Source organism: Austrofundulus limnaeus, unplaced genomic scaffold (genome assembly GCF_001266775.1).
Source record: "Austrofundulus limnaeus strain Quisiro unplaced genomic scaffold, Austrofundulus_limnaeus-1.0 Scaffold1127, whole genome shotgun sequence".
Taxonomy (NCBI): Eukaryota; Metazoa; Chordata; class Actinopteri; order Cyprinodontiformes; family Rivulidae; genus Austrofundulus; species Austrofundulus limnaeus.
Genome location: NW_013953529.1, coordinates 53,678 through 70,117, shown reverse-complemented (window position 1 = coordinate 70,117; position 16,440 = coordinate 53,678). Strand labels below are relative to the sequence as shown.

Here is a 16,440-nt window from a genome sequence, read left to right as displayed (position 1 = left end):
AGCCACAGTATCCAGAGTATGTCAGCATACCACCAAGAAGGACCAACCACATCCAACAGGATTAACTGTGGACGCAAGAGGAAGCTGTCTGAAAGGGATGTTATGGTCTAAAACCAGGTGGTTCAGTTTCATTGTCTGACTCCTGTACATTCCGATTTTTAACTTTGGCTATGAGCTATGCATCCTGACAAAAATAATAAATAATAATAATATTAATAATAAAGGCATATAACTCCTCTTCATCAAATTCTGTCAGCCTAGGTGTTTTGGGATTCTGATTAGGATGCCTCCTGGGTACCTCAGTCTGGATAATTTTTGGGCAGATCCCACTGGGGGGAGTGTCTGAGAGACTCACAGGTATAGTCTCTGGTCTGGGAGCACCTTGGTACAATAATATAATATCTCCAAGAATGTTGTTGGGGAGAGGCATATCTGGGTTTCCCTCCTAAAGTTTTTGTCTCGAACCTCAACTTTCTGTATTTCTGATCTCAGTTGTCGATAAAGACGATAAACATTAAAGTTTCTGTCATAGATCTCGAGGAATCAGTGTAATTGTAAATGTTTACAAACAATATTTAAAACATTTAATCAAACTGTGTGAAAGATGTGAGTGGCGCCCCCATCTGTGATGTCACTGATTCAGCATGTGTTCCTGCTGGCAGCCAATAAAAAAAAGCCCTGCTGTGACATCAGCGACAAGGTGGGGAGTAGAGGGGCTTCAGCAGCTTTTCTTCATCAAAAGGTTCAGTGTAGATTTCATGTTTTTAACTACGTCTCTCTCCTTTTCCACCACGATTTGCTCATAAGACATATTGCCGTTCAGCCCCGGGAATATAGGGCTCATTCCATTTTACTGTCCACTTAATGCAAAGCTACTCCTACGGAGGGCTGGTGAAAAATACGTCCTGCAGGAACAGCGCGCTGTAATTACATTCTCCCATTACCATACAGAGGCTCCAACTCACACTGATCTCAGCCTCCAGCAGCACTTTGCCATATGGTCCGTCTGCGCTTCTCCGGCAATATCTGGCACGACTCTTACAAAAGGTCAAATATCAAGTCAGAGGACGGAGCCAGAATTGCATCTATGCTAATTGCTGCCTCTTCCTCTGCTTCCTCATTCATCTGCTGCTTCTTTCCATCCTTCCCGCTCTTCCTTGGCTGCTGAAGTAAGTAATCTGCTTTAGGACGGTTCTGAGATGGAGATGGATTTGGTTTCCCTCCGCTGCCCCTCAGCCTATAATCCCCCCCACCCCCACCCCGCCCTGTGACCACCCTGCCTCACGCTGGCACCGCTCTTAAGCACACCATCATGGCCCTCCTTCCCCTCCTCCCTTCCACCCAACCATTCGTGCCTGCTCAGAAAAAGAAAAAGGAAATCCCAAATTCCTTATTACTCAGAAGCATCCGTCATTTATTTATCTTTATTTTCTGGATGTGAAATCGTAATGAATAGTGTGGAAAATGTTAGACGGTGTTGGGTTCTTCTTGTAAGCATGCTCATCCTAGCCGAACTCGGCACGAATCTATTACCGGTTTCAAGGTGCATTATCCCTCCATGTTTCCACCGTACCATTCCTGCAGGATCACCACAGAGGCAAATATCCAGCTAAACCATGAACTAACAGCATGATTTTACAAAAAGCAGAAGAGCAGAGAAGCAGTAATGAATGACAAAATGATTCCCGAAAACAATAACCATCACATCGTTAAAAGCAGAAAGAAAACCCATTAAAAAATTAACTTGAGAAGTAAGCTAGCATAAACAAAAGATGAATTACATAAAGCCTTAAATGTGATTCAAAGCCAAGAATATTTTTTAATTGAAGTTTTCAGCCTGATCTCTTTGCCAAAACAGAAGCAGGTTAACACAAAAGTATAGTTCACAATGTACCAAACTAATCAGTGACCGAATTGACACATTTTTCTCCCTGTGATGGAAGATTGTGTTTCGATTTTGTCTCAAATCACAAGCTCTCTCTGCATCGTCTGTGTAGGTTCTCCCTATGTGAAGGTTTTCTTGGAGCACTCAGTTATCCTCTCACATATCAAAAACATACATGTTAAGATTTCAAATCGACCCTTTGTGTCACCAGTGGTGGGCACAATTCCTTTAAAGCACTAAATCACTAACAGGGGAACTAATTTCCTGATTTTAAAATTTATTAGTGGATTAGCACTTGCTAAATTTAGAAGCTAAATTTAGAAGCACTAACTGAAGTCTAAAAATGTTATTGATCAACATTAATGTTAACGGCTGACGGTGAAAGCTGTCACACATTTTGTTCACATATGTGTCACTTATCCAGTGACAATATTAACAATAAATGAACCCAAATACAGCTGTGGAATATCATTGATAAGTCTTAAGAAAGCAACATGTGACTCATGTTGTCTGTTGAAGGATGTCCATGGGTTGACTGGCTTATTTTAGTGCTTTAGAATTAGCTTTTGCTAAATCTTTCAGTGTATTAATGCTTTAGAATTAGGGGACCTAAATATTTGAGTTAGTGCTTTAGGACTACTGGAACTAATCTTTAAATTAGTGCTGCCCACCACTGTGTGTCACCATGTTTTTCTTTCATGTCTAATTCCCGCACAGTGTTGTTTAATGTGTGTGTTTTTTTTTCTTGTATTCAAACAGGCCGATGTCGGTGTCATCCAAACAGTGTGCAGGAAGAGTAACAAACAAAATTACTACAAGAATAAAAATAAATAAATTAAATCATTTTAAAATCACACGCATTTTTTATAGTCTAATTCAGGGGTTCTCAAAGTTTTTGTGTCTGGGGACCCCTTACAAGGGTGAAGAAATTCCAGGGACCCCCTCATAAACCCATGTTAATGCAAAAATAATTTACTGTTATTTTAACCCCTAAATGCCATGGTAATATTATTTTTTGTCTGGTGTGGTATGTTTGTTTTACTAGTGCATTATTACCCATTTGTATTTTTTTAAATAAAAACCAAATTAACAATTTATTGAAATTTTTTGAGGACCCCCAAGACACAGCTCGCGGACCCCTGGGGGTCCTGGGACCCCAGTTTGAGAACCCTTGGTCTAATTGAAATATAATTATAATAATATAAAATAAATGAGCTACAACATATTAAGTTTTTTAAAAGAAGAGAGTTTCTCTACATTTTGGGTGGTGATGTGTGGATGAATTTGTTAGAGGCCTTGGCGAGGAGCCCTTCTGTAAACAACACCAGGAGGCTAGGATATCGGTTACAATCTCCGAGATGAGATTTCGACCCCCACCAAACCAACACAGGTAGCTCTTCAGGTGATGGATTGCAATCCATTCCCCCCGTTTGAGCTCGGCAACGCCCCAATATTTTAGCAGCATAACGTGACAGGTAATATATAACACATCAGTTAAGGCTGACTGCACCCTCGAAACCCCCACCTCCTCCTCCTCCTCCTCCTCCTCCTCATCACTGCTGGAAACCTGCCCTGAATGATTGGCTGGCCATCAAAGTTTTTCCCTCCTTCAGTCTGATGAAACAAATTCATTCTGGTCTTTTCCGTGTTTCCTGCTTCAAGTTTTTTTTAAAAAAAAAAAAGAAAAACACAGTCAAAGCAAGTTGTAGTTTTAGTAAGTTTGAACACAGACTGGACTTATGTGTGTGTGCGTGCACGTGTGTGTGTGTGTGTGACGTAGCAGTTATTTGTTTGCAGCTTGTCAGAATTACATCCTGTGGTGGGATGTTTTCCCAGTGCAACCTAATAAATAATGATCATTCTCAGAGTAATGTATGGGCGATGTGTTATAATGAGCGTTTGGAATCACGTCGGCACATTCCTACAGGCTGACCTTCAACCAGCTTCGTGTGTTTTTGTGAAATCCCTCTCCGTCCTTCTTTTCCCTCCACGAATGCAGTTTTTCTCCGCTCTTTATTTTTCTGCCGTCGTAGATGTTTTACCTGGATACAGACCCCATCCACACCACTTCAGATGTTAGTTTCAATGTGTATTTGTTTCCATGTTTTACAGTTTTCACTTGGTTTACAATGTTTTCTCTGTTCACACTACTGGATGTCAAGAAAGTCCACATTCCCAGCATATTGAAATACAGAAGAAAATTAATTTTAGCTTAGCTAAAGATTGTCCAAAATTATTTTCTTTCCTTTTCTTAAATTTGGTTTGCAGCGATCTCTTTGTTATTAACTAATTCAACTCATGATCAAAGTTTATAGAAAGAGGATCAGTGTAAAGAAACACAGGAAAAGCTTAATTTTTTGCTTAGTGTTTTCAGGACACAAAGTGATAGCGGGTAAAATAGGCTGCTACGTCAACAAGAAGCACAACATTTTCAATCTACACAGAAATGCCCAAAATTGAAGTTTTCCACTTTGGAAAGTGTTTTTTAAATATCTGTTATTTGCAAAACAGTTATCAGTATAGGATGGGCAAATGCAGCAGAAATGAAAGTCCTATCATCTTTATTTGCAGCCTTCTGTGACAGAATATTAGACTAAAACCATATTGAAAAATAACAGAAGTGGTTAAGCATAATCAATATCTGTAAAACTAAAAGTATAGCTTGTGTAGATGAATGTCAGTTATCCATGGCAGTCATCAATAGGGCTAAATGCAACAAATGCTTCTGATAATTCTCAATGACAAGCACTTGGACCGTGCCATTTTTGTGTTTTTATAGTCAGTTTGCTGTGGCAGCCGCATTAAATTCTCTGAAGTTTATCAGATGCGTGTGTACATCTACTGATAAGTTTCTGAAGACTTCAGTAAAATTTGTTTGGTGAAATGTTTTGTTAACAGACCAAAACTTTCACGGCTGAAATGTAAACAAAGCAATCAGCCATGTTGAATTGGATTACCATCAAAAGTTAATCCATGGTCATCCAGTGATTGTGTTTTGCAAGATTCATTAAAATTCATCCAGTTATTTAAGAGATATTTTAATAACAGACACAAAAACACAAAGTTAAAAACATATAATACAATACATATAATTGTTTTTAAATCCTTCGTTTTTTTTTTTTTTTTTTTTTTTTTTTTTTGAGTACTGGGGCTAGATTGTTGAGAGTTCCTAGAAAGAAAAAGCAAGGAGTGGAAAAAGGCAAATTTGTAGCTCGCTGAAAGAAAGAAAAAAATCCACCAGCTATTACGGTGGATTAAAAGTTTTATGATGTTGTGCACGCCTGTGTGCAAGCCTTGTGAGTATTGTAGGTGGAAGGGAGGGAGCGGAGTGAGGGGGCCTTTGTGACAAGGCTGGCTGAGGGTTAGAGCCAGACATGTCTCAAGAGAAACCGGGGCACATTTGCAATCACCCTGAGTTCAAAAGGGTAATTTATTCACAGTCTGTGGTTAAAGTGGAGCTGCTCAAAATGCCAGTGGGATTGTGCTGGGTAACAGAGCAGTACAGACAGATTATTTTCATTTTTTCGCTTTCCCCTGTTCTTTTCTCCCTCCCTTTTCCTTTTTTTCCCCGCTCCTGCTTTTCCCTGTTTCCCCTCATCACCCTCTACATCTCTCGCTGTTGTTTCTGTGCGAGCCCTGTGTGGCATCTTTTAACACACGCCGGCGAGCATATTTCACTTTTACACTCATCCGCATTGACGTCCGGGCGCTGATTGAATTTTGAGGCGCTGCGGCGGCTGCCATTATCATCCTCATCGTCTTGAGTGGTTTATCTCTGGCCCCAGCTCAGCGTGACGCCAAGGCTGCGGGGGGAAAAGGAGGCGGCTGCGGTGGTGGGCTCGGTGGGTTGAGGACATTTTGTGCATTTTTATTGTTCGTGTGAGAAAAAAAATAGGAACTAGGCTGGAGGTTTGAAGCAATAGTTTTTAACTGAGGTTCTGTGTATCAGAAACAATTAATATCTTACCTGTTGTAGATAGATTTTTGAATAATCTCAGTTTGAAGAAAAAGAGTTTAATTCTGATCAGTGTGTCAAAATATTACAGCTGTTCATTTAGTTATGCATTTCACAACTATTCTAAACAAAATATTACAATATTCTTACAGTAAGTGCCACCAAAATGAACTTCCATGGAGCACAAAGTGGTTTTCATCCAGGCTAAGCTAATGGCTAGTGAACACAAGTTTCAAGCATATAAAACTATTAAAAAAAACAAAATATTTGTGTAATAGAATGCTATATTAGCATATATTAAACCTCTACACTTGAGGTATTCAGCCCTCTTTCTAGTGATCCACTGTTCTGCATGTTTTAGCCGTTTCCCTGCTTCAGCACATCTGATTCAAATAATTAAACTGCCTACTCAGAGTGTCATCATGTAAAGCAGAAGCTTGCCAACTGCTCATTATTTCAGTCAGGTGTTTGAAGCAGGGAAACATCTAAAACCTGCAGGACAATGGTTCACGAGGGACAGGCTTGAAGACCTCTGCTTGACACATTTGCATGACTTTGGTTGTGTCTCAGTTCTGGGGTTGCAGCCCACGTAGGCCGTGGCCCACAGAGGCCACACCCTTTGCAGTCCAGGTCCTGCATAAAACAGCTGTGAAATAAAATTATCTAGTCTTCAAATGCATACGTTTGCATGCCTTCAGCTGAAACGTATTCACACATCTTGCCACATGAGATATAACTTCACAAAATTAAATGTATTATTAAAATTATTACATGTCAATAAATTAAAAAAAACATTAATAATTTAGGTTTAGCTCCATTGTAATTGCATTTTATTTACATTCTTCAGTTCATGATGGATTTCCAAACTCCACCATTTTTGTTTTCCGTTTAGGTTGCTGACTATGAATTATGAGATATTGTCAACCACGCAGGCTACTCATATGCAGTCTAGGCTTTCCGTGTTTTGTAGGTAGCCTTTGTGGGCCGCATGAGAAAGAGACCACAAATTGGGACAGCCTGTGGCGGAGTGCAGCAACGTAACCGGCCTACAAATGTGCTCTACGAGGGATGCAGCCCCTGAATTGAGACACAGCCTTTGTTTAATTTGTTGCTGTTTTATCACAAACACCAAACTTTTGACAAACTGTTTCTATGAGTGTTGAGGATAAACCATGCAAGTTAATGCTGAGTTTGGTTGAAGAAAACAGCCGCCTACTAAAACAATGTCAAGCAAAAGTCTTGGTTTACTCTTAGCTAATGTAGCACTCTTTAACACTAGTCTATCCTTGTTTCTATCAACGATTTTGTTATGTGCATTTTAAAGTATCACATCAGAAAAGGTGTATGGTAATGGCAAATTCAATTCAGTTTCGCAAAAAAGGCTTCTACGCTTGTTTGAGATGGTTTTTGAATTTTCCGAAAAAAGAGTTAATGCGCAAAAGGGGAGGTGGAAACACATTTGCTGAATAAGTTCTGATGTAGCGAACATTTACCTTGAACAGCTGTTCCCGCTGTCCAATAATTGTACTGGCTGCAGCTGGACCCTTCTCTCAGATATTTGCATAATGTGAAGAGAATTGCATTCCTTTTTTTACGCATACGTCAACCCCTTTGGATGTTTACCTGTTTTAAGGGCCTCAAAAATCCGTAAATTTTGCTAAAAATTCGTACAACTTGCACCCGTGTGGGGGTGGGGGGGTGTTGGCTCCTGTGATGATGTGCTGCTAAGCAGGAGGAAAGGAAAGCGGAAAAGTCTAGAACTTATTTCTAGCAGCAGAACAGGTTTAACAATGGTTATTTGATGTTATTTATTATTATTATTGTTATTATTTATTATCTTACAGGCTCTGACATGTTTTGAAAAAATCTGTAAGATTGCTCTACGCCCCTATACCCGCAAAATGACGTAAAATCCTTATAACTTACGGACAGTCTGTACAACTTGACATGTAGGTTTATGTCTTCTGACAGCATGTGACATTGCCAATATTAGTTGATATGACAGAATAATTACAACATAGCAATGTAGCAACACATTTCTGATAACTTCTCTCCATTGTCCTGAGATGTGTTTGCGACTTTACTTCCTGTTTACATCCACCATGCGCAACGTCAATGTCTGACGTGGTTACACCTTGCGTGGCCTGGTTGATTCACTCCAAGCCAGTTGACGGAAACACATTTTATTGCGACATTTTAAAAGTTTGCTCAAAATTCTCATTAACATTGGATGGAAACATGGCTACTGATGTGTTGTTTTTGAAAAATAGTTTTTTTATGAGCCTGAAAATTAACAAACAACAAGAACCAGTGCTTGCTTCTTCATATCCTGATGTCACAGCTGATAAGTGTCGACAATTTGACAAAATATTGTTTAAAAATAACTTGCTTTAAGGTTGATAATATAGTGTTTGCATGAACAAAGAGACAAGTTTTGAGACAAACTGTTTTATGATGGCAAAACTCTAATTTGCCCCCTCTAACACTAGCCGTCAGCTCAGAATTTCTCAAAATTAAACTACATTTATCCCAACAAGATGTAATTGAAACAGGTTTAAAGGTTGTTTAGAACCTTTCCACAGAGCCTGACTTCTGAAGACCTGAACCACTGCTTTATTTTGCCCATATTGCCCATGTTGTCCTGCAGCAGTTACACCAGCTTTTAGCCTTCTGACTCTGCCGTGTGATTCATCCTCCCGTTTCTAGCCAATAATGTCTTCCCACCACCTTGCCTCAATCAGCTGACAACGTGGCTTCAGCGTTAACGACACATGCCAGGCTCGGTTAAGATCACGGTGTGTCCTGGCAGCCCCAGAGACCTCACACCGCTCCACCAGATTCAGCTGAGCATTATTCCACCACATGTCACTTCTGCTGCGCCGTTATCACCCAGAGCCACCAGCGGTCACTTAGAATATGCTGTCCACTGTGGCGACGTGACGGGGTTAATTTGAGGTTTGGAGTTTTTGCTCCCTCCTCTCCAGCACTTTATTGTGTTCATTGGCAGCGCAGGAAATTGCCTTCTGTGTTCCTCAGAGTGTCGTTGCAGCCAGCTTGTTATGTATGCTTTGCTGCAGAGGCGGCGTCGTTAACATGAGGTTGAGCCGCTGCTGCGAGGTCTTAATTTGAGGTAAAAACCTTGGTATTATTCTCTTGCTCCAGCACTTCCCTTCTCTTCAGGTTCTCAGTTTTTCTCTCACTCTCTCTCTCTCTCTCTCTCTCGCTCTCTTCCTCTCGTCTCCCCTCCTCCTACTGGTTGATGGAGTGATATTGAAGGTGGGGGAGCGGAGGACGCAGAACTGGTGCTAATTGAGCCTTCTTTGTGCCTGGTCACTGCTGTGTGCCGAGGCAAAATGGCCCGGGAGTGAATCCAAGCAGCACTCAAGAGCCCCACTGGATCGATAACGTGGGAACTTAACAAAACAGAGACATGCCGAGTGCCCAGATCAGGGTCATTATTGTCTCTGGTGAGCCGCACTTCCACCAGGGACTGATCAATGTGAGAATATGGATCAAGATAAACATTTTCAGCTCGGCTCGCTTTTCTCTTTGCTTCAGTTCCCCGAGCAATACGCTGTTGACAAGCAGAACTAGGCTTAAGCCTTAAAAATGTCCCTGTGGATTCAGCAAGGGAAGGTGTGCGTCCACATTATATAGAAAAAAACTAGGTTTGCTCTCTTCAGCTCTAATGTAAGAATAAAGGACATATAAGAATGTTATCAAAACCATTTATGTTTTATAATACAGACCCATCAGTGCTTTATTATTATTATTTTTACTGGGAATGTTTTTGTCTACTTATTTCTTGTTTATTTTTTTACAAATGATTACCTTCAAGAATTAACTCCTTTAAAAATGGCTGTGACAACTTATCAGCCTTAGAAAAAACAATAAATGGCTTTGACCTGGTCAGGTTTAAAGGGACAATGTTATGTGTTTCTCAGGCATACATTTAAATACTATACATTAATAAAGTATCTATGTCACCTTTGGCTGTTATTAAAATGCTGTTTTTCTATTTAAATAGAAAATAAACTTATCTTCTCATCACTTCCTCTTCTAAACGTCTTGAAACTGGCCTCTGTGTCTTTAAAAACCACCTTCCACTTCTGTCCCGTCCATTTCAGTGTGGGGGTGGGGGTCACGCTCGCTGGGACGGGGTGGGGGGGGGGGCTTCTACGATGCAGTTTACTTGGCATCTAAAAATACATTTCCTCAAAGGTATTTTTGATCTGAAGAGCTTCACTGAGTGAGAACTAATGTTGAGAGTTTCACTTTCACTTTCACCCGAGAGCCTGCAGAATCGTGGGTGGGGTGTGTGGGGAGGGGGGAGGAGGTGTGCTCCGCCATGAGGAAGTTCGGCTTAAAGACACGTCCCAGAGGCGTTTCTGGTCCCAAAAGGCATTTCTGGTCCCAAAAGGCGTTCCTGGTCCCCACTTGTCGTTTGGCTCCTCAGCATGTCTTCCTAAAACGCTGCAGGATTTCTCAAACATGCATGAATGAGTCAAAGCAAGACTCTGGGCATGTTTTTTATGAGAGTATAACATTACAACATGATATAAAACTCAAAAAAGTTGATTTTACAGGATATTGCCCCTTTACAGCTAATGAGCTCAAATTTGGTGCAGTGGTAGCTGAAAGTCATCCACAATACATACTATGAAGACTAATAGTACAAGATATTTGTAATAAAGTTTGGTAAGCATGAAGATTGTTGATTTGCATCCTTTGAAATGCTACATATTTACTTTTTATCTGGTTAAGTATTTGGCACTATTCATCATGTCTGGCAAAGCCTGTATTATATAGTATTATGCAACCCATGTTGTTTATTTTTTTTGTATGACTGTCTGAATGTGACAAATTAAATACATAGTTTTTTCAAATCTGACCCAGATTTTCTAAATTATACCCATAGCCGATGTTCATTAAAGCGACTGCTCTCTGAATGGTCTTGTCACATTTCATACAACCTTTACTGAGGTGGGCGTATGTATCTCGATCTAAATGTCTGAACTCTGCACGTCTTCAGCTACAAAAATCAGATTAGAGCATTAAGACATGCAGTGTGAACATAGACTTAATGAAGATTAAGTGTTGAAAAAGTTCATCCCTCAATAGTATGGCACATTTTAAACTGATTGTACATTACATTAAAAACAACCATAACACTGCATTCAGGTTTGTTTTATGCCACCTGAACACCCCCCCCCCCAATAAAAGCAAAAGCTCACACAAAAACATATTAATGAAGACCCGAACTGTGAAGGAAAAATATGATGGATGGAAATTAATGGAGCTGCACTGATATACTGTAATAATCAGCTCATCGACATTAGGCAAAAAAAAAGAGGGAGAGTGAGAGAGAGAAAAGAGGCAACGCAAGATGTGTGAGAACATCTTGACCCTACAAAACACGATAGTGTTTCATTTCATTCTGGGATTTAAATTGGTGATGATGATATCCTGCTGTTCTGAGCTCCTCCATTACTCACTCAGAGGGATAATGGTTATTGCTTAATGTGGTGTGAATATATGTTTAATGGTTGCTACAGACATAAAAGGACTGTATGCGTCCAAATTGTGATGAACCTGAGCTCCTGTTTGAACCGTTGACAGTGGAATACATATAAAACTTTAAAAGAAACATGGCTTCACCAAAGAAAGTGAGCAAGCATTCATGATCACTAAACCTTACATGTTGAGCAGCTTGGGAAATGATTTGTTGTGTTTTGTCAGGGGTAATCAGTTTAATAAATGCAGCTGGCTGATGGTATAATCAAATCAACTTGTATGTTTGCAGACTCTGTCATCTATTCTAGTTTGTTACCTGGGATTTTGATCTGAGCTGTTTCTAAAATTTCCTATTTCAATCTAAATAAGTTTTCTCTCTGCTTTATCAGTTTGTGTTTAAATTTGGTGATTTATATTATTGTAATTCATTTGCACCAGAGGTGGAAACTCAAGGTTCTGAGAACATCAAACCCAACTTAACCATTATCCAGATGCACTTCGGAACCAGAAGGAAATGGTGACAAGGTTACCTGCTATTAATGATACAAGCTGATAACAATGAATTTCCCTGCATTTTATGATTAGATTGAAACATGCTCACTAATGAAGACCAGACTGTGTTATCTGTGTAACTAGATGCAAAACAAAAACTTGAAATAGCTAGTGCCACTTTTTTGATAACATGTTGGAGTTTTTATTTATTTTATTTCAGTTACATTGTACCGGAACTCAAAGTGTCTGTAACGCTTTCTTTTATGGTACCCTTATTACCATGTAATTACAAGGTAATAAAAAATGGTAATTGAATGTAATTACTACTTTTTTACCATGGAATTACATGGTAATTACGGTACAATTTTACTATGTAATTAATTGTCTGCAGTAATGTATCACTTACCTGGTAATGCATTACAATTCACTATGTAACACCTAAATAAGTAGTAGGTAATTTAGACAGTTTTAAAGTTATATTTTATTGCAATTAATCACTAACCCCAAAAATTTGTTGCATTCTTTTGGTTATAAATATGGTATTGAGTTACTATTGAATAGTTATTTGATTGTAGTTACCCAATAAAGGTAATTTTACTAACCGTAGTTTTTTTTTCTTTTGTACACTAATTACCACGTAAATACATGGTAATAAGGTAGTAATTACATTTAAATACATTTTTATTACCTTGTAATTACATGGCATTAAGAGTACCATAAAAGAAAGTGTTACCAACGTTTCTTGCTTTCTAGCATAAACACAATATACCATTAAAAAATAAAGATAAATAAAGAAATAATGAGCAGGCAGTGTTGCAGTAAAGATTCTTGTTTGCTTAATAGTGTGCAACACATTTGTTATGAGCTGCGTTTTGCATTTAATATTTAAGAAATATAACTTTAAATTTTTTTTTTCATTTCAGGAAAATATTTCATACCCTTATAATTGTTTAAAATTACCTTTGTACCCAAACTCAAGCACACAATGCAGTGCAAAGTTTATGGTAAACACAAAAAGTAAAATGTTTTGGCTGGGAATAATTAAAGCTTCCCATGTTCACCTGTAGGCCTCTCAGTGTTTGAGTGCCCACATTTCTGAGACCACGGTGCAGTGCGTGCCTCTTCTCGCTACTAACAACATTTGGACAGTTTATCACTCAGGAACCACAAGAACACAAAAACAGTGTCAGATTACTCAGACTTCATCTGTTCTTGTCCTTTTCAATATTCAAGGTGACAAATTAGCTCATTATCACCGTCTACAGCTGTGGTGATGTAGACCCCTGAGTGGAACCCTGAACCTCTGAACTTGAGTGAAATCATGAACTATTGCTTCTGTCCTTACTGTTATAAAAATCACAAACTATAAAACAGAAAAAAAATATGTCAGAATGAGTTTTAAAGAACCAATGACCTGTAACTAGCCTTTATAAGACAAAAACCTGTGGAAACATAAGGAACCTGTTGGATGCTGAAAAAAAAAACCCTAATCAGGATTCCTTAAAGGATCCGCCAGTGACACTTGGTATTAAAATGTCAAATTGCCCCCCACTCAAACTAAAGTGATTTCAGTTGTGATTATGCACCATTTCCTCTCTGTCAACAGCCACAAAAAATGTGCTAATTGGTCATGGGGATTGGTGGGAGACTCTGGTATTTCATGTCTCTGACTTCCAAATGAGTTTTAGAAGGCGAGGCTGTCACTGGCTTGGAGGTTTTGGGGAGAGGGAGGAGGAGGAGGGGCGACTCGCTGGTGCAGGCTCAAATTGAAACGATGCTCTGTTCCCCCTCGCTGCGGCTCGAGCGCTCAGTAATTAAATGCCTCATTGTTGCTTCATGGGAATTTGTACTGAATATTTCATCCGGCGTAATGATTATTTGGGCGTGGGTGAGACGTGAATATAATCACCTTGGACGGCCTCAAAATGGTCATATTTTACAGCTGTTTTAGGTGCTCCTACAGGTTTTTCCCCTTTGCCTAACGTCCCTACTATTTTAATGTCTATATTATTAATTCACTTCTGAATGGGTCTTATTTGACAATTTGCTTAAGGGAATGCACGGCGTGACAATGACATGAACTCAAAACTAAAAGTATCCTTCACATTCTGTCTCCCACAGAGGACGCCGGTCAACAACGGTGAGGCTTTCCGGTGGTTCTTTTAAAAAAAATGGCGAGCCATGGACCCCCCCACNCCCACCCACCCCACATCCAGCAGCAGGAGGACGAGACAGGGACTCTTGACTTTGAGCTAGGAGCGCTTCACGGGCACATTGAACCCAACGTGCCCGGAACATTTTTGAGAGGACGCGAGAAGAAAACAGACTAAAAGATGGACAAACACATAATGATGTTGTTTTAACTCTGTAATTTACTTTTCAGTGTAATTATTGTACCTTTTGACAGTATCTTTATGTATATTTTCGGTGTCTATGAATGTGTTTTCAGTGTTGTGGCTGTGAGGTTTACAGCCAACCCGATGTAAAGGACTCCAACAGACAATCATGCAATCACACTGAATCCGTTGAACAGAAGAGGCCACAAGGATTGGATAGTAAAAGCGACACACGCCACCCTGGAGCAATAATCGATTCTTTGTTCATTATTTATTATTCTTTCTTTTTGGATCTTTCCAGCTCACTCACTAAAATTGAGTCATGTTCCAGTTTTCTGAAACTTCCTGCCGATAATAAAGGGATGGTTCGAATCTTTTTTGAGTTTTGGGGGAAAATGTATAAACAGTTATTGTCTTACCTGTTGCAGATAGCTCTTTGAGTAGCTTCAGTCTGAGAAAACAAGAGTTTCATTTAGTTTGGAATAATCATTGGCATGAATACTATAATACAGGACACCGTTCAGGGTCCTGGAAGTTGAAAGTTTTAATTCCTGCCTCATCTATGTACACAAACAAAACATCATCCTTTTATTTCATTTTTAAAAATCAATACCTCGTATATTTATTTCAAATTCTGATTCTTGTTGATTCACACAGTTTTTACCCTGCTTTATAATGTTCAAATATTTACTTTTTTACTGCTGTAATTAGTTTTTTAAATTTAAATTATTGATTTACCTTTATTTAACCAAATAAATCTTATTTAGATTACGACCTAATCTGTGTCTGTGGGATGAAACTGGAGTAATTGAAGAAAACCATGAGAACAACTAACAAACTGCAGAGAGAGAGAGAGCCTGGGTCTAAACCAGGGATCGAAACCAGGAGCTTTATGCTGCGAGGCATCAGTGCTAACAACTGATCCATCACCCTGCCATTATCTGATGTCAAAAGAAGCTCATATAGCACCATGGTCGTGTGCGGGGGCAGTAGGTGGGACTTGAAACCTCACATCCCTAGTGTGCAAGCTCTGGTCCCAAAAATACAACATGGCAGCTCCCATAAACTGGACACTGCTCTCTATAATTATAATACACTTTACATTGATGGGACTGATGAGCTGACAGTTAGTCTGAGCGGGGCCTAAAACAGCTCTAATCTAAAATAAACTGGGGAAATTTCTGAGATGTAAGTTATTTAAAAAGGGCACAAATTAGTATTGGTTTTGGCATCGCTTAAACTAGCCATTAGCTCATCAACCTTGTCAGAAATTAGTTACTTTTTCCAACTGAGGTCATTTAAAGAGTTATCTGCAACTGGTGAGATATCTTTTGTCCATATCAGTTTTACAGAATTTTTGCTTCAGAAGATCTGAACTATGTGAACAATGACATCAGTGCATCTGTAACTAAAGTGCTGATTTGTTCCTCATCCGAGCAGACTCACAGCAGAACAGGGCACATTGTCTTGTGCAGTGAGCTGCTCTTCTGTAATTGGTCATCATTTAATTGTGTCAGCACCAAATGTTTATACGCAGACACGACTTTGTATTCTCCAGTAACATACATTGGCCATTACATCTTTAGTCGTTTCGCTTTATGTTCAGATCCCTAAAGCTTGTTAAAAAGACAGAGAGAATTGTACACTGTTGTGAAAACAATAAAATCTGGAATTAGACATATTTGCCATGTCAAATAGTGCTCCTGTCTACTGTAAAAGTAGCATAAAGGCATTCCAAAAACAACAAAAATAATATTCAATAAGTTTCTCATTGTCTTAAACCCTATTGTTGCATGTGTAAATGTGTTTTGATTTTAAAGATTACAAAGAATTTGTATATTGTTGTTGTGATGCTTTTATGTGTTAAAATAAAAAAAAATCTTCAGTAAAACACATCTTGGCTGAAAATACTTGATCTAGTAAAACCAAAAATTTAAAATAAAAATAAATATTTTATTATAAGAGGGTGTGGAAAAATCAGTGATGATCACCTGATAGCCACTGTTTTTTTTATTTTTTTATTTTTATTTTTTGGTTCTCATCTTAGAGCTGGAAAGCATCAACAGAAATAACAACCAAGAGGAGACGGCAGAAATATAACAGCATCCGTTGCCTCCCCAGTCACGTATTCCCTCGAATACTAAAATGTTGCATGAAGAAGAGTGGTTCCCAGAGGCAGCAGACTTTAAAGGACTTGTGAAATCCCGTGTGGTTTGTCATGCTGGAATGCACTTGGGGGTGGGGTGGGGGGTGCAAAA

The 16,440-nt window shown here is 39.1% G+C and overlaps 1 protein-coding gene across 1 annotated transcript in view; it reads left to right on the top strand.

The window, feature by feature from the left end:
• Positions 1-16,073, top strand: part of cxxc4 (CXXC finger 4) — a 21,334-nt gene extending 5,261 nt beyond the window's left edge. Inside the window, exon 3 of the mRNA XM_014030843.1 lies at positions 13,968-16,073. Within this exon, the coding sequence (XP_013886297.1) occupies positions 13,968-14,012 (45 nt within the window). The 3' untranslated portion in view covers positions 14,013-16,073. The remainder of the gene's footprint in view (positions 1-13,967) is intronic.
• The last annotated feature ends 367 nt before the right edge of the window (positions 16,074-16,440 follow it).